This window comes from Rhipicephalus microplus, unplaced genomic scaffold, assembly GCF_043290135.1.
Source record: "Rhipicephalus microplus isolate Deutch F79 unplaced genomic scaffold, USDA_Rmic scaffold_140, whole genome shotgun sequence".
Lineage (NCBI taxonomy): Eukaryota > Metazoa > Arthropoda > Arachnida > Ixodida > Ixodidae > Rhipicephalus > Rhipicephalus microplus.
Genome location: NW_027464711.1, coordinates 511281 through 535863, shown reverse-complemented (window position 1 = coordinate 535863; position 24583 = coordinate 511281). Strand labels below are relative to the sequence as shown.

Here is a 24583-nt window from a genome sequence, read left to right as displayed (position 1 = left end):
TTTTATTTGAGAAAGGGCTTGATATACAGTAGACTTTCAGTAAAAGGAAATCTGTTTAAAATCAAGATGCCATGTCGAGTGCACTATTAATTTGCTCTTGATATTGCCATTCTCCAATGCGAAAAATGCAACTTTTATTTGAGAAAGGGCTTGATATACAGTAGACTTTCAGTAAAAGGAAATCTGTTTAATGGAATTGCTGCTTAAATGAAACAACTGTCTCTGATATGGTCAGTTTAGTACTTTGTATTCTGCACCCCAGTTCATCTCTAAGTAAGTAAAACTCCTGCGAAAACGGAGCATATTTTTCTGATCCTTTCAGATACCGTTCAACGAAAGTTTGCTAAACAAATACAAAATACAACGTAGGTGGCAGTGCTGCCTTTTATGTGTCATTTTGATTTTCAGTGAAGGCAAATAATGTATAACACTTCACATACTGCAGCTCGGGGAGCAGCACTTTCGGAGTATCGTGTTACTAGTAATCTTAAAAATTTTGGGGACATGAAAGTTGACCTTTGCATTTTGCTATTGTGTCTTGAGCAGCTTGTAGACAGAATTGCATATCATGTGCTGTTTGCAGGACCTGCAAAGTTCACTGCCTCCACTGCCTTTGGCGGGTGTGCCAAGTGTGGTGCCAGCTTCTGTGGATGATCTTTGCCCTCTGGAGGGTCCTTTGAGCAGTTCTCTGGATGTGCCGTATGCATGCCCATTGCCTCCTGAGGATCCCTACCTTCTGCCACCTGATGATGTGCTGCCTCCTATTGAGCCTATGACCAAGCGCAAGCCCAGCCGGAGCAAAAAGAAGGCCAAGACGTCTCAGGAAATGCCCCCTCTGGGCTTGGGGCCTGGGGAGGGCCTCATGCCTCCGGATTTCATGGTGAGATACAGACAAGCACAGCACAGGCTTCCTTGTTGCTTTCTTGTAAACAGTACGAGTGTAGTCTCTTTCATTGGTATTGTAATGGATGCAGTACAGTTAAACCTAGTGATAAAAAATAAAAAAGCAGACTTCACAATGTAACAACCTTTTTACTGTTTTCTTCCAAGGAAATGCATCTATGTTTTCCTTGCTGTGATCTTTCGTGCCACAGTTTTGATGCAACTTCTGTTCAACAACAAAAGAAAACTTTGCAGATTTGAATAAATCTTCCTTTGAACTAATTACGAATTTATCTACGAATCGAAGAGCTGTCAGGTTAATCTTGTCAAATAAAAAAGTAATTTCATTGTCTCTTGCGGAGAGAGGAATGTTGCAAAGCACTGATGCAGGGTTAGAAGCATACTTGCTAGACACATACTTAATTAGATGGAGTGCTGAGTGTACTGTTGTGAGATACAACTTTAGAAGTCCACGGCATTTCTAGCTCAAAGGTGGATGCAAACAAGGTTGCACTAATGGGCGCAAACGTCAGACAGACATCATGAGCCGGCCCGCCGATGCCGAGTGTATGAGCAGAACTACCGTATTTGCTCGCATAATCGGCGAACTCGCATAATAGGCGCACCCCTAGTTTGGTCGCGGAAAATTCGATTTTTTTTAATTTCGCGCAAAATAGGCGCACCCCGAACTTGGCCGTGATCAGAAACGATTCTACCCCCCAGCGGTACAGTTGGAACGCGGTCCCCGTACCCTGAAGAAAAAAAGAAGGCAAATCGACGAGCAAATAAAAAAAATTCGAAGTGCAACGACGTAACGTGTTTGTCGAAATAAAACTTGAAAAAAAAAAAAAGCGTTCATGAGTGAAAAAAAAAAAACGGCTGTTCCATCAATTACTGATACCCCCCAAATCGCCGCGCTTTTTGGAGGTCACGTGTACAACGCCGGGGGCTCGATCGCCATCACCACCATCAGAGAAAAAGAAAGAAACGCCATTTTGCAAGTCGTGTGCGTATGTTGTGGTCGTGTATTGAACTTTGGTTCCACCATGGGGAAGTACGCGAGCTACACGGCTGGGTTTAAACTGAAGGCAGTGCAGTACGCGCTGGAGCACGGCAACCGGGCTGCAAGCAGGCATTTCGGCGTTGGAGAAACCAGTATTCGGTACTGGAGGGACCAAGAAGAAAAACTTAAGGCGACGAAGAAGACACGACGGGCTTTCCGCGGTGCCAGGACCGGCAGGTATCCGAACGTCGAAGAGCAACTGGTCCGGCATATACGGGAGCTACGACAAGACGGCTGTGCTGTGTCGTTGGATATTGTGCAGACTGAGGCGCGCAGAATAGCCTGAGCGCAGGGCATCGAAGCAAAAGAGTTCAAAGCCAGCTCCGGATGGACAACTCGTTTCATGCGGCGCCATGGCCTCGCACTGCGAAGGTGGACCACCTTGTGCCAGCGCTTGCCCGCAGCATATGAGGACAAAGTGGTGGACTTCCACAGTTTTGTTATAAAGCTCCGACAGCAGAAAGACTTCATTTTGTCCCAGATCGGCAACGCTGATCAGACCCCCCTTTGCTTTGATATGCCGTGGAACACGACAGTGGAGGAGAAAGGTGCACGGAGCGTCATCATCAGAACGTCTGGCGCTGATAAACAACTATGCACCGTAATGCTGGCGGTGACAGCGGATGGGCGCACGCTACCGACTTACGTTATTTTTAAACGTAAGACGCTCCCAAAGGCGAAATTCCCTCAAGGCATCTACGTCAGAGTCCAGGAAAAAGGCTGGATGAGCGCGGAACTCATGGTGGATTGGGTGAAAACAGTCTGGGGTCGGCGGCCGGGTGGTCTGTTGTTGCCGTCCATGCTTGTCCTGGACAGTTTTCGTGGGCACCTAGTATACCGCGTACGAGATGAGCTAAAGGAGCTGCGCACAGATCTGGCAGTGATTCCGGGCGGCCTCACATCGATACTGCAGCCTTTGGACGTGTCCTTGAATAAACCTTTCAAGGACAATGTTCGAAGGCTGTACACCACCTGGATGGCTGGAGGACAACATCAGCTGACTACAGGTGGTAAGATTAAGAGGCCGCCTGTGGAAATGCTGTGCGCTTGGATCGTGGAAGTGTGGCAGGCGATCTCCGACGAAGTCGTCAGGAAAAGCTTTAAGAAGACGGGTATCTCGAACACACTGGATGCGAGTGAGGATGACATGTTGTGGGGTGCGGATGATTCGGACACCGAAAACGAATCCACGCTCGGCGAGGATGAATGTGTGATCTCCGACTTGGACTCCGAATAGGGAAAAGGAGGAACAGCTACGACTTTTGTGTAAATAAATTTTACGTGTGTGTGTGCAGTTGGCGGCTCTCGCTTGTTCATTAAAAGGTACGTAGGTATGTTTGTTTTATGCTGAATTAATTGGTAAACGATAAAGTCGCCTTTTACTTGACAAGTGTGCAGATTTAAAGCGCGAGAACCGAGTTGAAAAAATTTTCGAAAATTTTACCTCGCGTAATTGGCGCACCCCTAACTTCGAGCCGGATTTTCTGAAAAAAAAAAGTGCGCCTATTATGCGAGTAAATACGGTATTTTTTAGTCGCTGAGGCTGCCATTTTTCGGTCATCTGGGCCTCTCTGGACTTTGTTGTATCTGATAGAGGTAATTTGAGATGATATGTATGTTGTTTTATTATTTGTATATAGTAGTTGAGGCAGCACACCCTTATCTCAAAACAACTCAGCAATAATTGTGCAGTCAGTGATGAAGGTGTTTGTTGTATGGTGGCAGTATTTTTTCATGCTTGTTAATCTCACAAGCCCGCAATAAGCATGTAATGATTTACATGGCTTCTTGGTATGATTAATGAATATATATATATATATATATATATATATATATATATATATATATATATATATATATATATATATATATATATATATATATATATATATATATATATATATATATATATATATTCTAGGGATTTGTGGACTAGAACCACAAAACAATTTTGAGGCACAATCTGAGGAGGAGAGCTCTATTAAAGTTTTACCACACGAGTTTTCATTATGCACTCTAAATACAAGTATGCTAACATTTTTTGTATTTTGCGCCGATTGAAATGTGGAAGCTGTGGCCGGAAATTGGATCACTCTCCTTGAGCTTAGCAGCATGAAGTCTTTAGCTTAGCAGCAAAAGCCCCCTAATGGTGCATTCAGATGGAAGGACCAAATCTGGATTTGCAGGGGCGAACGGTGTGTCATGCGACCTTACATCAGCAATTCCCCTTGTCGGCCGTGCGGAGTGATAATTCCAAGCTGTTCACATTGGGATTTTTAGGGGAAGGGGAGGGCCGCTGTGTCTCGAAACGAGTACACTTTTCTTCTGCTTGAGGACAGCCGCATCGGCAGTCTTGGCAGTTGATATCGGTTTTTCGCTTGCTGATGCATGATTCAGTTTACCTCTGAAGCCATATTTTGAAATGATCAGCTTGGGGAATATCAGCATAATACCACTTTCAATGCCTGCTGATTTACAGGTTGGAGAATGGGGGTGAGTTGCTTTAAACATTGCACTTGTGCAATTATGCATCAGGCAAAGTGGTGGTGTTTCTGAAAGCGATGTTGTCGAAATGTGGCTCCGGTGTTTCAACACTGAATTTAATACAAAAATGGGAACTGATATATGAAAGCACAGTGTGCAGTAGTGTCATTTTCAAGGTCGGTATTTTTTATCTGCCCAAGAAGGAACTGCAGATATAGATCAATGCATCATTGTAACCCCTCTCCGTATGTGGGGCCCCACATCCGACAGCGGTTTCAGAAACGAAGTAGCCTCAGGTACTCACCAAGATCAGTTTTCAGAAGATGTCTGTAAAGTTGCTATTAGAACCCCAGCAAGTTCCTCTTCATGTTGTAAAGTGCTCATAGTCCAGTCTGCTGACATCCATTGCTGAGGCTTTGGTTGCTGCTTAAATGGAATAACTGCCACTAATATATTTGGTTTTCTACTTGAATATTGTACCCCTATTAATCTCTGAGTAAACAAAACTCCTGTTACAGGAAAAAAATTTTCCTGGTCCCTTCATTTCGTTTAAAAGGAGTCTACTCTATTTGCACTTCCCTAGTTGAGGTCTAACTGTCGTAATAGTAGTTTGTGCACCTGGAAATAGTTTGGATTTGATTGGGCATGGAAGTGTACGTCTAGTCATAGGCCAAAGTTCCAAGCTTTGCAGGCATGGTTGCATGATCTGTTTTGATTCCAGAAAGTTAGGGTATTAACTGAAAATACAAATGCTATAATTTCAGAAAGGCTTCATGGGGTTTATCCTGAAAACTATTCTTTATTATTGTTATTATTTTATTTTATTAGTATTTTTATTACTTTTATTATTATTATGTTAACAATTATGTTATTTCATTATCTCAAAATTTTGTGTATGAAACAAAAGTTTTTTTTTTACTGTTGAGAATAAAGCTCCATTGTACCTTGTTCATTGCTGTGGGTTACCTCATCGTGCTATGCCAGCCCTGACGTTGTGGTTTATCCTTGTTATGCCATGCCTTGTCTTGTGGGTATTTCTGTATATTCCAGATGCCTCCAGGAAGCCCAGGTGGCATGCCCTTGCTTCTTCCGCAGCCACCGGGTATGGAGGTTCCACCTCCTGCTGCAAAGAAGAGCAAGAAGCGCAAACCTAAGGAGCCCAAAGAAGGAGAGCCTCCCAAGGAGCCTAAACCTAAGAAGCCAAAAAAGCCCAAGGCTCCCAAACCTCCTAAAGAACCAAAAGAGGGAGGAGCCCCAAAGCGAAAGAGCAAGTCTAAAAAGAAGACTGCTGCAGAGCAGGGAGCAGCTGCAGCTGCATCACAGGTTCCACCATCAGATGGTCAGGATTCTGGAGCTCCTTTGCCAGAAGCAGCCCTTGAACAAACTGAAGGAAGTAGCACAGTTGATGCAGCTGTGGCAGCAGTAGCAGCAGGGACCGACATGGCAGCGCCAACATCATCAACTGCTGATGGGCAGTTGCCAACAGATGAGGTGAAAGCAGATGGAGAGGCTGTCCAACCTGCGGAAGAAGGCAAAACACCGAAAAAGAAGTCGAAAGAGAAGAAAGAGAAAAAAGAACCAAAAACACCAAAGGAAGGAACACCTAAAACACCAAAGGCACCAAAGAAAAAACTTCCCAGGTGAGTTAGCTTCTCAGAAGTGCAGTTTAAAATGGCAGGATTAGGAAAGAATAATAAATAATGAACTCTATTGACCTACCTGGGTATATTGCACTGTAAAGAAGTTGCAAAATACCGTTCACTTCGGTTGATTCGAAGCAGAGGGTACCAACATAATTGGTATGATTATCTGACAGGGTGACTTGTAGCTAGAGTTAGTAAAAAAGGGGCTACTCTTGATTTGTTTGGTAGTAACAACCCTTACTGAAACTCATCCTCGAATCCAGCATGCATTGAAGTGCAGTCACACCCAATATGAGTTGCAACATGCCGCCTGTAATAGAGCAGTGCCAACGTGGTGCCACTGACATAAAAAGCGAATAATGGTGTTCGTAACGTTTAGACTACTGGTGTTTGCAAAACACTTCACGTTTGCTATTTCTACAGTCTAGGCTTGGGGCTTTTTCAACCTAGGCCACAGGTTGGAACTTGTATTGTGGGCCACTGAGCACTCCACATTTCATGTAGAAAATTATCACAAGGACATAAATGGGTGTGCTTAATGTACAGATAAATTGAATGTGCTTTGAAGGATGTTCAGGTCTGTGCTGAGTTGTCGCAATGCATTTGTTTTGTGCACATTTCAGGTTGTCTCTCAAATTCAGCAAAAAGAAGAAACGCAAACGGTTGGGTTCCTCTGACAAGTCTGATTTAGAAGCCACTCCACCTCCTTCTCCTGAAGAAGGTGATGGAGGAGTACAGAAGCGACGGTCATCTCGTAATACCCATAGAAAGAAATACACTGATGACATTGAACTACAGTTGAGTGGTGATGAGGCTGTTTTAGATGGTCTGCATGCTTCACATGCTCTGAGAGGGCAGGAAAGCAAAAATGTCCAAGTTCTTGTCAATGTCGTCACTGAAGACACAATGGTAGTAGAGAAAATCTTGGCTTCTCGGATGGCAACCAGAAAGTCCGAAGAGGAAGACAAGGAGCCAATGGAAGTAGAAGAGTTTTTTGTTAAGTATAAGAATCTTTCATACATTCATTGTGACTGGAAGACTCTGGAAGAGTTGGAGATGACTGATAAGCGTGTGCTGCAGAAAGTCAAGCGTTTCCGTCAAAAGAAGGACAACATCAACTCAATCTTTGACTTCCTTGAAGATGAGCCCTTTAACCCCGACTACGTAGAGGTAGATCGTATCTTGGACATGACTGAAACAATAGACCCCATAGAAGGGGACGATGCGAATCGAGTTGATGTCAAAGATGAAAAGCCAGCAATGAAAACTGAAGAAAAAATTACTGAAGATCAGGTGAAGGCCGAGCCAATGGATACTACTGAGCCTGTGGAGCATAGTGGAGGTGGGGACGAGTGTAAAGTGCAGGAGCAAACGGAAAACCAAACAACAGAGGATAAAACTGAAGGGGATAGTAACGGAGTACCTCAAAACTGCGCTTCCGAGCCAGTTGAAGAAGTCAAGAAAAAGGACAGTGGTACTGCCTCTGAAATTTTAAATGCTCCAGCAGCCGTTGGTGAAAGCCCTGATAGTAGCATGTGTGAAGATGGGACAACTCAACTTTCGCAGCAGCCAATCAAAAAAGAGCCGCTTGACGAAGAGATGCCTGACAGGTAAAGCCATCAAATTTTGTTGTGATAGCATTGGCATTTGGGCTGAATCAGGGCGTTCGGGAGTACCTATGTACTAGCATAATTACCATCTGAACCACTAATTTTATCTTGCATTATCTTGGTAAAAATTAAAATTCATTTTTTTCCCTGCCATTTTCTCATAACAGTCTGGTTAGTGGTTGCTTCATGAAGGTACTTCAATATGTTGTTTTCTGCAAAAAATCGGTGAAAAGAAAGCATGAAAGAACACGTTGTACGGGGTCCTTTTCGTATGTCTTCTGTTGTGTTGACCTTTTTTCATGCTATTATTGGTTTTTTACGTAGACATTTTATGAGGCAAGTCTAGCTGTACTATTCGAGGAGCTAGAGGGTGTTAAATGGGATATAGGGCTCAATCAGGTTAGGAGGACAGATGAGGCCTATACGGTGCTACAGAATGGGCATGTCCTTTTGCTATCGGGGCTTGGCTGACAGAAGGAAACTGGGAGTGGGGTCCCTAATTCACAGAAACATAGCTGGCAACATAGAGGAATACTATAGCATTAATGAAAGGGTGGTAGGTATCGTAATTAAACTGAATAAGAGATACACGATGAAGATGATACAGGCTTACACACCTACATCCAGCCATGATGATGCTTCAGCTGAAAGCTTCTATGAAGACGTGGAATCGGCAATGAGTAAGGTAAAAACACAGTATACTATACTGATGGAAGACTTTAATGCAAAGGTAGGGAAAAAGCAGGCTGGAGATCAGGCAGTAGGAGATTATGGCATCAGTACTAGAAATGCCAGAGGAGAGCTACTAGGAGAATTTGCAGAACGCAATAATTTAGGGATTTTAAATACCTTCTACCGAAAACGAAGAAATCGTAAGTGGACATGGAGGAGCCCTAATGGCGAAAATAAGAACGAAATAGACTTTATAATGAGTGCACACCCAGGCATCCTGCAGGATGTTGAAGTGGTTGGCAAGGTACGATGTAGTGACCACAGAATGGTATGGTCTCAAATTTACCTAGACTTGAAAAAGGAACGACAGAAACTGATACGCAAGAAGCCAATAAATGAGCTAGCACTGAGAGGGAAAGTACAGGAATTCAGAGTCTCGCTTCAGAACAGGTACTCATCTCTTAATCAGGAAACCAACCTTAGCGTAGATGCAATGAATGATAATCTGACGAGTATCATTACGGAGTGTGCAGTGGAAGTTGGAGGCAGGGTAGTTAGACAGGACACTGGCAAGCTTTCCCAGGAAACGAAGAGTCTTATTAAGAAGCGTTAAAGCATGAAAGTCTCAAGTACAACAGACAAAATAAAACCGTCAGAGCTTTCGAAGTTGATTAATAAGCGTAAGGTATCTGATGTAAGAACGTATAAAATGGAAAGAATTGAACAGGCTCTGAAAAAACGAAGGAAACGTCAAAGCAGTGAAGAGGAAACTTGAGATAGGGAAAAATCGGATGTATGCACTAAGGGACAAAGAAGGCAAAATAACTACCAATATGGATGGGATAGTTAAAATAGCAGAGGAGTTTTATAGAGATCTGTACAGTAGCCGGGACAACCACGACCTTGATACTATAAGAACTAGCAGTAAACCAGATGACACCCCACCAGTAATGATAGAAGTCAGAAAAGCCTTGGAGAGCATGCAAAGAGGCAAAGCTGCTGGTGAAGATCAGGTAACATCAGATCTGCTGAAAGATGGAGGACAGATTGTGTTAGAAAAACTAGCCACCCTGTTTACGAGGTGTCTCCTGACGGGAAGAGTACCAGAGTCTTGGAAGAAGCTAACATCATCTTAATACATTAGAAAGGAGATGACAAGGACTTGAAGAATTACAGGCCGATCAGCTTGCTCTCTGTAGTATACAAGCTATTTACAAAAGTAATTGCTAACATAGTTAAGAAATTAATAAAAATCAATCAACCAAAGGAACGAGGAGGATTTCAAACAGGCTACTCAACAATCGACCACATTCATACTATCAATCAGGTAATAGAGAAATGCTAAGAATATAACCAACCACTATACATAGCTTTCATAGATTACGAGAAGGCGTTTGAGTAGAAATATCAGCAGTCATGCAGAGACTGCGGAATCAGAGCGTCGGCTGAAGGATATATAAACATCTTGGAAGAAATCTACAGGTGATCAACTGCTACCATAGTGCTTCATAAAGAAAGCAACAGAATACTAATCAAGAAGGGTGTAAGGCAGGGGGATACAATCTCCCCAATGCTATTTATCGCGTCCTTACAGGAGGTTTTCACAGGCCTAGCATGGGAACAGTTAGGGATAAGAGTTAAGGGAGAGTACCTTAATAACCTGTGCTTCGCCGATGACATTGCATTGCTGAGTAACTTGGGGGATGAATTGCAGCTCATGATTACAGAGTTAGACAAGGAAAGCAGAGATGTGGGTCTTAAAATTAATCTGCAGAAAATGAAAGTAATATACAACAACTTCGGAAGAGAGCAGCGCTTTGAGATGGGTAATAGCGCACTTCAAGTTGTAAAAGACTGTCTACTTAGGGCAGATAATAACCGCGGAGTCAAACCGAGATTGAAGTAACTAGAAGAATAAAAATGGGGTGGAGCACATTTGACAAGCACTCTCAAATCATGACAGGTAGATTGCCACTATCCCTCAAGAGGAAGGTATATAACAGCTGTATCTTGCTGGTGCTTAGCTACGGAGCAGAGACCTGGAGACTTACAAAGAGGGTTCAGCTTAAATTGAGGACGACGCAGCGAGCACTGAAAAGAAAAATGGTAGGTGTAACCTTAAGAGACAAGAAGAGAGCAGAGTGGATTAGGGAATAAACGGGGGTTAAGGATATCATAGTTAATATCATGGGTCGGGCATGTAGCACGTAGACAGGATAACCGCTGGTCATTAAGGGTAACTAACTGGATTCCCAGAGAAAGCAAGCGGGTTAGGGGGAGACAGAAGGTTAGGTGGGTTGATGAGATTAAGAAGTTTGCGGGTATAAATTGGCAGCAGCAAGCACAGGACCGGGTTAACTGGCGGAACATGGGAGAGGCCTTTGTCCTGCAGTGGACGTAGTCAGGCTGATGATGATGATGAATGGGTTTTACATTTTGGAGCTGGTATCGGTTGTCCCGAGCCATTTTAAACATTATCTGTGTTTAATTGTACTTACCTTACATTTTAATGGCCTGCATTTTATTGTTTTTGTAATTTCAGCGTAAAACCAGAGGATGACAGTGTGTTTGAGGACACTGCAGCAACCACAGCTGTCAAGTCTGATGATGATTTGTTGCCGAAGGAACCGAAGGAAGAAAAGCCAGAACTGAGCAAGGCTGGCAGCACTGATGAGTCCGATAGTAGGAAGCCAAAACCGGTGCGCACTACCCACAAGCATTACTTAGTCAAATGGAGAGGTCTGTCCTACGAGGAAAGCACATGGGAGTTAGAAGAAGATGTGGATCCACTGAAGGTCGAGCACTTTCTGAGGTTTAAAGACCCTCCCCCTAAAGAGAAATGGAAAGTAAGTACTGTGTAAATACAGGCTTCATAATGTTGTTCTTACGTGTTTAAATCTGTATTTAGGGGTAAGTAGGCTTGGGCGAATATTCAAATGCATCGAATATTCGATTGATAATGCAGTTTTCAAATTCACTTTGAATAAAATTTAAGGTATTGAAAATTTTGAATTATTCGAGACAAACGAATAAGTGTATGTTAGTGTGCATGTAACATCCTGTAAAGGTGGTTTCACTGCAGTTGGGGGTTCTAAGCAGTGGAAGCATTTATCCAAGTATATGTTAGTTCACATGTAACTTTTTGTAAAAGTGGTTTCACTGCTCTGAAGTCTTGCTGAGCTGTGAAAATACATAAGGAGAATTCTGCACTGCCGTGAAACCCCACTTCAAGGTCACATGAAGATATTTACCTCAAATCAATTCATTTTTTCAGTTTAAAAGCTCGCTATACCAACTTATATGCTCTCAGTATAGCAAATTTTAAAACTTTACATACAGTTGAATCTCGATGATACAATTACAGTGGCCCCGCCGCGGTGGTCTAGTGGCTAAGGTACTCGGCTGCTGACCCGCAGGTCGCGCGTTCGATTCGCGGCTGCGGCGGCTGCATTTCCGATGGAGGTGGAATTGTTGTGGGCCCGTGTATTCAGATTTGGGTGCACGTTAAAGAACCCCAGGTGGTCAAAATTTCCGGAGCCCTCCACTACGGCGTCTCTCATAATCAAATGGTGGTTTTGGGACGTTAAACCCCACAAATCAATCATCAAACAATTACAGTTAATGTGAATTTTGTGATGATACAAACTTTAAGGTTGTTTGGGGTGGACTACGTTACATAAAATACACCTTAATTCGGTGTTTTACGGGCGGTTTCCCAAGCCAGTGCGGATGATATGAATGTGAAATTTAGTGGCTGGAAAAACACGGTGCGAGGCGACGCGAAAAAATTGGTCAAAGACCAATTTTCTCGCTATGCGATAGTGTATCGCCTTTTTGCTTCACGGCTTTGGCTTAACTGGCTGCTCTATCTCACAAACCCTGCGCAGCCAAATGCACAGAGATTGAAAAAGGGAACTGCCATTTGCCGCAACAGTCGTGCACAAAACCGCGGTCGCGGCGACACGATAGCGATGTACGGGCTCCGAGGGCACGCGGCTAACGCAGCAGTAGATTAAAGGCAGTCAAAATCTAAAAGAAAAAGGCCAGACGCGTTTTGCCGTTCCTGTCGAAAGAATCTAGTAGTGAGCAACGCTGTGACATGCGCTTTTGCCGCAGCAAGCTGCACCGTCCCGTCTGATCACGTGTGTCCCAGGAAGACATATGAGAGTTCTTTTGAATTGACGGAAATGGATTCTGCTAGTTGTGTTGATCCTTTGAGACTCTCACCTTAGTGGGAAACCCTACCCTCGTGTGTTCGGCTACTCCAAGCCACTATAAAACTGCAACGCTGATGTTGGGGCTTGCGAGTGAGATCCCCTCCTCACCCCTTGTTGTTTTAGCGATGTTTTTCGATTGGTTGTCTGTTTTTCGGGTTTTTTTTGGTGCCGGAAAAAAAAAAAGCTAGCAAATACTTCAGCACAGCCCCCCCCCCCCCCCCCCTTGTTGCTGAAATCTCCCGGATTCAGAATCCTTGAAGTTGGCAGGTATGTCGGTGTAAACTGTCTCTTTTCAGTGCTTTGCATGGAATATTAGAACTCTGTACTGTTGTGCAATACCGTCTAAGATAAAGCACATGTCGGATTTAGGATAAGCTGCTCATAAAAGTATCTGGCTCTTTGATGTTACTGCTGAGTTCTTGTTAGCTTATAAAATTACCGTGTGTGTGCGATGCAGGTCATTCTATTGTATTGCAAGTTGCAATAAACGTGTGTGTGATGGCTAGCTGGCTACCGAGTCATGCAGTTATAACAGTGGCGACGATGGTGGGACTTACACAGGCATGTTAGCTGGGCCTCTTCTGTAGCTCAAGTCACGGCATCAGTATTCTAGGAGCGGAAAGAGTTCGTGGATTATCATGACATGGCTTCCTTTGGCCGGCTTGAGTCGTTCACGGAAGAGGGAGACGAATATGAGCACTGAAGGCACGAACTTCAGTGCTCATGAAACGGACAAAATGAAATGAATTCTCAAGCAGCAATGGTGGCGGAGGGGGTGGCATGTATATGAGGAGCAGAACGAATGTGAACGTCTTTAACGGGCGCAGACGTGGTTTTCTGGCCGCTCTGGTATTTTCGCTTGAATTCTCCAGGACTGATTTTTTTTTTTCATTTCAACTTTGCTGCGCGGTTTTCCGGCCACTTAAGTGGTGAAGCGAGTAAATTTCCAAAGAGTTTGGCCGCTTTTGCTGCCTTTGATGTCAACAGTGAATGCGCCGCACCAGCAGCGTGAGTCAGGAAACTGCGACATTTTATCGAGAGATGGTGAAGGCAGGAAAGTTCAAAAGAATATCGTAGACTTTTTTTCAGCAAGTAGTAGTTGCCAATTAAATTCTCGTTCATTTTCAATATGAGCTTTAAGTTGTTTTTGGTTCATGTGAATTAAAAATAATACGAATATTTTATGTGCTCCCTTCGAATTCGTATCATTCTACTGTATTTTACAGGCTATCACTTGCATTCTACGGAAAGTCAAATCCTGCTACTATTCAAAGTTGTTTCCACTTCCTTTGATGAAAAAAAAAAAGGCATTGGCACAGGCCTTGTTTGAATTAAAAAAAAAAAAAATATTGCACAGCTCAGTTTGGTCGTGACAAATGCCCTTCTTTCTTTATAATTGTGATATATACACTATTTGAATCAGCTTTGAAGTTATTCGACCAAAATCACAATTCGCTTCGAATTCACTTAAACCTAAAATTCATTATTCACCCAAGCCTAGTTGAAAGTTTTGGCATTTTGTGTTTGAACTCTTGCTTTTTCATGCTTGTCATGTGTTAACTCTTTCGTTACCAGGTGTATTCAAATAATCACTGGTGATAAGTGTTTTGAATTGTCGATTTTGGCGTGTTGAATACTTTTCTTGTGGACCTAGCACTACCAAGTAGTTAGTGCAGCCACTGAACTTTCAGAATTGGGTAGAATTTGCCTGTTTTGGCAACATTGTGATTTTTGGCAAACCTTTGCGCATGTTGTTGGGAAAATGCCCTTGGCTGGTGAACTTGTGAGAAATGCGTGCCGCTCTTGGTTATGCTTCAGTAACATCAAATTTCTGTAGTAAAAATAACCTTTGCAAGTCAAATATCCAAATATGGTGCATCTTTGGTTTCGCTTCTGTTGTCATATTGGACACAGGGCCGCATTCGGTGTTGCTCGTCGCTCTTATGTCAGCGGCGTCACGCTAATGCCTTTCTTTAGGAGCGGTTTGTCAACCTCTGGTGTAATAGGTACCTTGCAGGCATACCTTAGTAGTTGCCCCTGGACAGTTTACAACGTGCCTTAGAAAGGCTGCTCTTCCAGCTTTTGCTGTGGTTGGGCTGAGTGTCCTGCGCAGGCCAGGCATGTTCTTTTTTCTTTTTCTTTGTTGCTCTCTCTTTTTTTTCTTGCCACCCTACCCTTCTCTGCTGCGGATAGGGTAGTCATAGTCTATCGTTGTGACTACGCCCAATTCGGCAATGTAACAAAATGTTGCCGACTTATCCATGACTTGTTTGTGCAACACACACACGGACCAGAAAGAAATAGAGACCATGGGTGAAAACTCAAAACTGCTTTATTTAAAACAATGAAATGAATTTTTATTTTTGAGGAATATTTTTATTTTTGAGAAATAGAGAAATAGTTTAGCATAAACACATCTTGTGGATCACCGTAGTTCGTGTAGTTACACTCAATTTTAGCAGGCACAAAAATTCTGTCAACAGACAGGCATAAAGTCAATCATAATTTGATTGAATACATGTACTTCGGTGTATCTCGTGGGTATTTGGGTCCACCATTGGGCAGCTATGTATATTTCTCGAAGATAAAAATGCATTTCGTTGTTTGCGCTCGTGGTGTCTATTTCTTTCTGGCTTGTGTGTGTGTTGTGCAAATGAGTCGTGAATCAGTACCAGCTCGCCCAATGGTCAGTAATATAGCTTATGTCATCGGTATGCAGTTAACAGTCGCACAAGCTGCCTCCACGTGTTGCTTGTGTCTTTTACTGACAGGTGGTATAGTAGTGAAGAACAATGCGAGGCATGGACATGATAAACAAAAATGTATTGCATGCCAAAACTGTATCCACTGCACAACCAAAGCCCCGCTTGGCCTGGGCACAGTTTCATAGATCGACAAACCCATTGCTCTGTCGGGTTCCCACGGGAAACATTACATCACTTAGCAGTTCAGGCACCTTGGAGAAACAGTAATTGTTTTTTTTTTTATTTGAGCAACTGTGTGGTGCGTAGCGTTGTGATGTACACTAAATTTGATCGCTGTGACTGTCAACATGAGCAAGTGGGGTTATTTGAAAGGTAAAAAATAAATAGAGTTTGGGCCTGTTTGCCTGCCCTTAAACTGGAAATATTCAAATTATCGGTTATAGGGAAGAGTTATAGCATGAAACTGTTATGCTTGCTGTCTCAAGGTACTCTGTTATGTGTGTCATGCTTAGATTAACATCTTGTGGTTATAGGTGTTTTGAAGTCGAACCTGTAGTCTTCCACATTGTGACTTTGCCTTGGAAAGTGCTTGACTCAGGGTGATGCACAATTTATCTTTGATGAGATTTTTCATTTTTATTTAATAGGTGAAAAAGCGGCCGAAACCGTCTGAGTGGAAGCAGATAGACGAGTCGCCAGTCTATAAAGGAGGGAACACGTTGAGAGAATACCAACTGGAAGGTCTTAGCTGGCTAACTTTCTGCTGGTACAATGGGTAAGTTTGTCTCATCTGTGATGCCATGAGGCCTTATAGCAATCTTCACTATAACTTCGTTGAATATCCAGACCAGCTTTTCAGATGTCCAATTTTTCAACCTGCATAAACACATTTGAACTTTCTTCTTTGATTGCAAGTCTGAACGACATTAATTGAAGCAATCATTGCTACTAGGTTTATCTGGTAGCCTTGAACCACTCCTCCCGTGTGATGGTAAAAAAAAAAAGACTTGTGTGTTTTATGAACTGCGTGCTATTTTTGGCCTATGAAAAGCCAACTGGATTGGAATGCGGTAGCTAAAAATGAATAAACCTGGTGATGCTTGAGGCTATTACCGCAATTTTTTTTCATGGACTCCTCGGCATGTATTTGATTTGAAAGTACAGTGGTGTCCTGTTCCATGCTAGATTTCATAATGGTTTGTATGTAACATAGTTTTGATTCATGTTTGTTCCGTGCAGACAAAACTGTATCCTGGCTGATGAAATGGGCCTGGGCAAGACTATTCAGTCTTTGACCTTTATCAACGAAATAGTGAAATACGGTATCAATGGACCATTTTTGGTCATTGCTCCACTTTCGACAATCGGCAACTGGCAGAGAGAGTTTGAAACGTGGACTGAACTGAACGTTATCACCTACCATGGATCGTAAGTGGCTGTTTGTGTGTCAGCAGTTTTCATTTGTAGTAAAAGTAAAGGTTATTGGGATGCATACTTGATGTATGCAGTGCAGTTGTGAAAATTTGTAATGGTTTATTGGTAGTGGTGTATTTGGACACATTCCATGAATTATACTATTTGCAATAAGTGAAGTGAAATGAGCTTTAAGAGACAAATCGGTACCTGTACTGCAGCAATTTCCACTTGTGTAGCGTGTTGTTCATTCAAGGACGCTGAGTATTTGCTCATATTGCAGAAGCTTTGGGAAGATGTCTCCAAAATTACTGCTGTGCGCTCTTACACTTCTACGCCACTGTGCTGGGGTATTATCAGCAAAAGTGCTGTCTGATCACTGGACTGTTCGCACTACCCTCTAAATTGTCTTTCTTGGTGTTCTACATTTCTGATATGATGTTGGCTATGTTACATTTCAGATACGATGTTGCCATTCTTGCAAACTAGGCCAGTTTATTGTCACTTTATTCTATTCTAGCTAAGACAAAGTATAATTATTACTGTGTCATTTTGGAATGCTAGGAAAAAATATAGCAAAAAGAAGGGGGGGGGGAGAGGAAAAAATATTTTGTTCAACAGCTGGTGCCTCGCAAGTTATTGTTCAAAATAATTTCACAACTAAACTGTGAACAAGCATGTGCAATGGCATTATGGTCACTGGCACTGGCCCAATTCGAAAGTATGGTGGTTTCATTGACCTCAAGGCCTCCATACTTCCGAGTTTTCCCCAATGTGGGTGGAATGCTGCTGTACAGCTTTATGTCCATGTAGCTGCAAGTTCTTTTGGGCGGGAAACTTCTGCGAGAGTAACATCTTTTTGTGTGCTGATTGTTTATGTAGAAATAAAATTGGTTGGTATTTGAATATTTGAACACTTCGAAATTCTAACGAATATTCCAGCATTTGAATTAGTTTCAAAACGTAAATATTTAGTATATGTTGAGCGCGAGCAACTGAGGATGAGGTGAGGAAAGAGACTACAGCACTGAAGTCTGTCTTCCTTTTTTTGTTCTCATTTTTCTCGCGCTAGTATGCATTCAAGATGGATGCACACCAGCTTGCTCTATAATGTCTGTGTTTGTGTGTGTGTGTGTGCGTGTGTGTGTCCACACACACATGCAATATACAAGCATTTAGTGGGGCATTTGAAGCGTGCCCTGGCTACACCAGTGATTTTTACCGAGCATTTGTGAGAGCTGCATGGTGATTGTTTTAGGTCGGCAAGTCGCAATATGATCCAGGAGTATGAAATGTACTACAAGGATGAAAATGGGCAGCGAATTACTGATGTGTACAAGTTCCAAGTGATGATCACGACATTCGAGATAGTGCTCAGTGATTGCATGGAGCTGCAGGCACTCCCATGGCGTGCCTGTGTGATTGATGAGGCCCACAGACTGAAGAATCGAAACTGCAAGCTTCTAGAAGGGCTCCGAATGCTCAATCTTGTAAGTTTCACCTGGTTGTCTCCCAGTGCCGTTTGTGCTATTTTATTTATTTTTTTGTTTATTTTAATGCTGCTGCTCTCAATTAGCAGCTTAGCGTGGGAAATGCAAAATTCAATCCAAAACTTGGAAAGGGCTACAAAATAGTCAAGTATGAAATCAATACAAGTATAATGAGTGTATGGAAGAAGAAGTTACAGGGGGTTAAAAAAAAAGAAAAAAATTGTGGGTATGTAAAATAATTACAATGTATTTGTAAAAAAAAGCTCTCACAGCACACTAGTTTCTCTGTCAGATTTAACTGCATTCAAGTAATGCAGGATTGTTACATTGGATCACGTGGGGAAGTGTTTTGTAGTAGAGGAACCAATGACGATTCTCTCAAAAGGGGGAGTTGGTGTTGTAGCATACAGTTAAGGCAATCATATTCCATAAGTTTTTAATGAATTCAGAGAATAATTTTTTTATAACACTTATGCGTGTGGTACTTGAATGACTATTGTGGGTTAATTGACACCATGTAATTTTGCTGATTAAGCATTGTAAAACTTTGATGTTAGTATCAGATGTGCTGGTGTGGCAAATGACATCTAGAATGGAAAAAAAATTTTTAATGGAACATTTCAAATTCTTCATGTCAACACACATTTGATTGTACTGATAATGGTAATAGTAATCGCATCATCTAATTTAATAAAACCAGTGTTTCTGAAACTTGTCATTGTAAAAACGAAGATAGTTGCGGGAGTTGTACTTTTCTTCATTGCTTTAGGAGCACAGCGTTTTGCTGACTGGAACCCCTTTGCAAAACAACGTCGAAGAGTTGTTCAGCTTGCTGAATTTCTTAGAGCCTAGCCGTTTCAGCTCCACTGAGACATTCATGGAAGAGTTTGGAGACCTGAAGACGGAAGGGCAGGTCGACAAGCTCAAAGCGGTGTGTAGCTGTTTCGCCATTTCAACAATGGCTGTTTCTCAGTGGTCTTGTAGTGTGTCTGTGTCAATCGAATTTATTGCTCTTGCAGTTACTAAAACCCATGATGTTGCGTCGTCTCAAAGAGGACGTTGAAAAGAGCCTGGCTCCTAAGGAAGAAACCATCGTTGAGGTAATAATTCTATTTGATTGCCTTTTCTAATTCTCCGATATTCTAGTGGCATCTGGCATAAGCTTGAGGTTTCTCTTACAAAGGGGTGAAAACACTGCAAATTGTGCCAGCCAGTGCCAAACCATAAATATACAACTTATCTGTTGAAATGAGGGATATTAGCTAGTCTGAGGAAAGTGTTCAATCTGATATTGCTGTGTTCATGTTTGATGAGACTAGGGATTGTAGTAGTGGAACTTTGCGAAATATTCAAAGGAAATGAATGTGCTTTCTCATATATAAGGCTTGAAAAATTTGTTTCACGACAGTGCGACCTACACTGCTGTGAAGCCACCCTTTCAGGCAAAGTTCGTGCTGCCATGAAGCTTAAGTTTCAGGAGACATGCTCGTTCTTTCAACTTTTGAAAAGTGGTAGAGCTTTCATCGCGGCAACAGTTTTCTTCCAATGTCAGCCACCAATTTTCAGGATATGGTTTCAAAGGCCATGCTTGACTACACACTCCCATTTCACTAGTTTCGTTAACGTGTTGCTCTTTGCTGGCTTTGCTCGTCTGTGAAACTTATTGTAACTGCTAGTAACAGAAAATTCTATGCTCACGTGTTGTCGCCTACTTGCTTCCTTGACACCTTTTTTGCCTTTTAGGCGCAATTCAGGGAAAAAACTAGCGCTGCCCGTTGGGCAGTAAAGAGCAGTGATGGTGTTTGTGCCATTCTCACTTCTCAAAGCTGGGCCATCTGGATTGTGGTGCGAGTCTGCTCTCGTTACAACGGGCCATCATAATTCGGTAAAATGGGTCCATATCATTCGAAGTCCGTAATATCCAAACTCGGTGTGAAATGGGGGAGGGGTGCGCGCGTCGCCATGTGTCGGTCGTTTTCATTTCATTCAGCAGTATGGAAGGGCTAGTTTCACTGATACTTGCTGAATGTGTTCGACAGCATGGTTACGAAAGACCTCAATCACCAGCAGCGATTACGTATTAACGAAATTGCAGCATGATTTCTAATGAACGATTGAGTGCTGTTACAGTAGGTGCAGGGACGGCTTGCTAGACAGTCCAAAGTTGGTCTGACATATCTGAATTTAGCAGCCCCAAAGCACTTCTCACATTAGTACTCTAATTTGGCAACTCGCCTGCTCCGAGCACCAGGACATCTTGCTTTCAAAACTTTTGTCGCGATGTTTAATAACATTACCGCAATGGAGCGACGAACGTCTAATGCAAAAGACAAACAAAAAATATTTATTTACACTTAGCTCGAAAAGAAGGTTGTGATAAGAGATTGGTGAGCACCTTTCAGTGATGATGCAATCAATTTGTGCTGCATTTTATTGAGCTGCAAAATTTTAACCATTGGTGTGACCAGCAACCTCTTGAACTGGAGGCTTGGCTTGGCCGGGAACTATCAATGTTGCCAGTCACAATTTAGAACTGCTGTGGCATTAGCACGCAGACAGCAGTGTGGTGATTCTGTTGTTATCCCGCATCAACACACCAAAAGTACACTTTATGCACCCAATTTGGAAGCAAAATGCCGCTAATTTCATCTACTGTAGCGATGGCCTATTGTATTTTAGTCCGTTAAAAGCAAACTTCGCTCCATTAATTTATTATAAAACACAGATCAAAGCTATGCTGAATAATAGTATACGCTGAATATCCAGAAGTTTGTTGAACGCAGGTCTGTTATAATGAGTGTAGAGTGTCTATTATAATGGTCTGTTGTAAGGACAATACCTAGACTGTATTTGTTTGATTGCTTGTGTATGGGATAGTGCTGTTGTATTTTACATACTTTTAGTAGGTGACTAATGTGTTGCACTGCAATCACTGCTGCCTCCTTATATCATCATCATCATCATCAGCCTGACTACGTCCACTGCAGGACAAAGGCCTCTCCCATGTTCCGCCAGTTAGCCCGGTCCTGTGCTTGCTGCTGCCAATTTATACCCGCAAACTTCCTAATCTCATTTGCCCACCTAACCTTCTGTCTCCTCCTGACCCGCTTGCCTTCTCTGGGAATCCAGTTAGTTACCCTTAATGGCCAACGGTTATCCTGTCTACGCGCTACATACCCGGCTCATGTGCATTTCCTCTTCTTGATTTCAACTATGATATCCTTAACCCCTGTTTGTTCCCTAATTCACTCTGCTCTCTTCTTGTCTCTTAAAGTTACACCTACCATTTTTCTTTCCATTGCTCACTGCGTCGTCCTCAATTTAAGCTGAATCCTCTTTGTAAGTCTCCAGGTTTCTGCTCTGTAGCTAAGTACCGGCAAGGTACAACTGTTATATACCTTCCTCTTGAGGGATAGTGGCAATCTGCCTGTCATAATTTGAGAGTGCTTGCCAAATGTGCTCCACCCCATTCTTATTCTTGTAGTTATTTAAATCTTGTGGTTCCGCTCCGGGGCTATTACCTGCCCTAAGTAGACATAGTCTTTTGCAACTTGAAGTGCACTATTACCTATCTCGAAGCGCTGCGCTTTTCCGAGGTTGTTGTACATTACTTTAGTTTTCTGCAGATTAATTTTAAGACCCATCTTTCTGCTCTCCTTGTCTAACTCTGTAATCATGAGTTTCAATTCGTCCGCTAAGTTTTACTCAGCAGTGCAATGTCATCGGCGAAGCGCAGGTTACTAAGGTACTCTCCATTAACTCTTATCCCTAACTGTTCCCATTCTAGGCTTCTTATATGGGGCCTATTAATTTAGATTTTTTTTACCATGTCAAGGTAATATAAATGTTTTCACAATGCTTTTTTTTTTCACATGTTTTAAACACTCAAGAAGCTGCTAAAGCATTTCAAATAAGCAATAAAGGAATAAAATGAAATTGAAACCATAGGAGGAGTACTCCTTTGTGTCACATACTTGAATGTACAAGCTATGAAGATGGAAGGTGGACAAGTCTGTCCTGTGTATATAATAAAAACTGAGAAGGTGAACTGTTAGCTAGCAGTGCTGCTAATTTGTTGCATCTCCACATCATAAAACCATGTGTTTGAAACTGTCGAACATGGACTGCAGCAATATTGATCAATGCAGCAAATTTTCCATTTGCAATATACCTACTGCCACCTGAGCCAGTTGCTGAGAATGTTGGTAATGCAGCACAGCACACCTGATTGCAAAGTGAAGACGGAAGGTAGCTATTGCTGCTAGATTTTTTTAATCGCAAGATCGTCTATCACAGTCCAATGCATTCACACATGCATTAGTTTAGTCGGTTGGGCACAGTGACTGCGCATTGAGCTTCATCGATTTTCCAAGTCTCGAACCACTCGCCGGTGGCCCGCAGGTGCCTTGGCTTATAGGCAGCTATGTCACATGCACATGATCGAAAAGTCCCGAGCCAGCCCAGGCGGCCTCGGGCCATCAGCGTGCTTGATGCTGTCTGCGTCCGCTGTAGCGTCTGCTATGCCGTCTGCTCCCTCTTTGGCTTTGACACAGGCCACAATGCCGACTCGATTCCAACCTAAACAGCCGTTAGGTAGAGAATTAAACTTATTTCCGTTGTGATGCAACTTACTGTAAGTGAACTGCTCGAGCACGGACGCATCGTAGATCTGCACGGTCGTTCCACCGCTGTTTCTCCTAGCGAGTATAACGCATGTTTGCCAGACCTTCGGGAATCGCACATGCTGGTCGTGGCTCAGAACACTGATGACAAAAACTGGGTGTGCAAACAATGCGAAATCCAGAAACATGCGAGAAGCGGACAGAAAAGCAAAGAGAGAGCAAGAGCGCTTCGAAAATTTTTCGTGTCTAACTTGAGATGGCCCCACATGCATGCACACCACACTGTCGTCTGCCAGCTGCCCGAAAAAATCGTTCGGGCAGTCCTGGGTCACCCGCAAGCCGCCTGGAACGCAAAAAACGAACATGCGTCCGGAGTGATCCCGGACCAGTGGGTGTTGGGACAGTCACGGGCCATACACAAGCCGCCTGGAACGCGAAAAATGAACATGCGTCCGAGCGATCCCGGACCAGTGGGTGGAGCTTCCGGTTGGTCTCCAAGAAAAACTAATGCGGCGTCGGCATCCGGGGCCGTCCGGGATCGATGAAGCTCATAAAATCGAGGATGCTCGTTATTAAATTGACATAAATGCAAGTTGTGCAAATGCTAGAGCACAGCAGAGTGACCATGGTCGCATCTGTGTGTTGCGCTGTAGTAAGCAGCTGGACATCGTAAGAGCATCGCATTTTTTTTAGTTTACTGTACAAAACTGAAAGTTGCATGAGTTAAAACTGGTAAGTAGTTTCATTTTTTCCATGACTCATTTGCCTTGAAGTACACTGCCTCAAGTGCTAGATCTGTGAATGGTTACATTGTTGAATCGTTGTTTGTGATTATTTACTATGTATCAACTTATCTTTTCTATTCTTTCAATTTATTGTTAGGTGGAGCTGACTAACATCCAAAAGAAGTACTATCGGGCCATTTTGGAACGCAATTTTGCCTTCTTGACGAAAGGTGGAGTGGGCACAAATGTCCCGAATCTCATGAACACCATGATGGAGCTACGAAAGTGCTGCATTCATCCTTACCTAATCAAAGGTACATTCAAACGTGATGTTTCACTGAAGTGCTTTGCATCTTTCTTGCACCTTTGTTTTTCCTGTAATTGCACTTTAAACATTAGTAAGGCAGTGTTTAAGATAGCAAATCAGTGAGGTCAAGTGGGTATAGTGCTAAGCACTTTGCTACATTGTAGGTCTACTGGGCCTGTAAATATTCTGAAACGATAGCAAAAGGTGACAGAATCGCCTTTGGTGACGTAGAATTTGATGTGTTCAATAACCATCCAGTGCGATGTCATCGTTGCACTCTTTGCTCGGTTACAAATGACTTACATTATGGAAGTGAGAGTACTCTACAAGCTCAGAGCGACCAGAGTGGGGCTTTTTCGTGCTTATGTTGACTTCTATGCAGTGGCGAGGCTTGGCTGTGACTACTTGAAATATAAAAAGTGTTGAAAGTGCTTTCGTCACGTTTTCTGCAATTGTTTAAAGCACTGTATCATATTTAAGGGGGGACGTGGCAATAATAATGGTAAAGTTGGTTAAAATGTTAAATTTTAGATTGATTTTTTTCTGCAATCCTGAGACCATGTTTTACATCATGGTGAAATATTACAGAGCGTTTCTTTCCATCAGTCACCTGCGCTTCAATTTAATGCACGCCCCCTCTTATAGGCAATGTTGATGTCAGAAAGTTTATACAAAACAGTAAAACATCTCATTTTTAACAGAACAAAGTTTAGTAAAGCTTAGCAAAACAAAACCTCACTGTGCCACCTA

At 42.7% G+C, this 24583-nt stretch overlaps 1 protein-coding gene across 6 annotated transcripts in view; it reads left to right on the top strand.

Annotated features, from left to right (window-relative positions):
* kis (chromodomain helicase DNA binding protein kismet) overlaps positions 1–24583 on the top strand; it is a 228849-nt gene that overhangs the window by 28437 nt on the left and 175829 nt on the right. For all 6 annotated transcript variants that reach the window (XM_075885419.1, XM_075885418.1, XM_037427719.2 and 3 more), the window contains exons 5-14: positions 584–880; positions 5480–6069; positions 6696–7682; positions 10897–11200; positions 15924–16051; positions 16516–16704; positions 17948–18179; positions 18949–19110; positions 19199–19279; positions 23684–23840. In XM_075885419.1, coding sequence (XP_075741534.1) covers positions 584–880; positions 5480–6069; positions 6696–7682; positions 10897–11200; positions 15924–16051; positions 16516–16704; positions 17948–18179; positions 18949–19110; positions 19199–19279; positions 23684–23840 — 3127 coding nt within the window. The remainder of the gene's footprint in view (positions 1–583; positions 881–5479; positions 6070–6695; positions 7683–10896; positions 11201–15923; positions 16052–16515; positions 16705–17947; positions 18180–18948; positions 19111–19198; positions 19280–23683; positions 23841–24583) is intronic.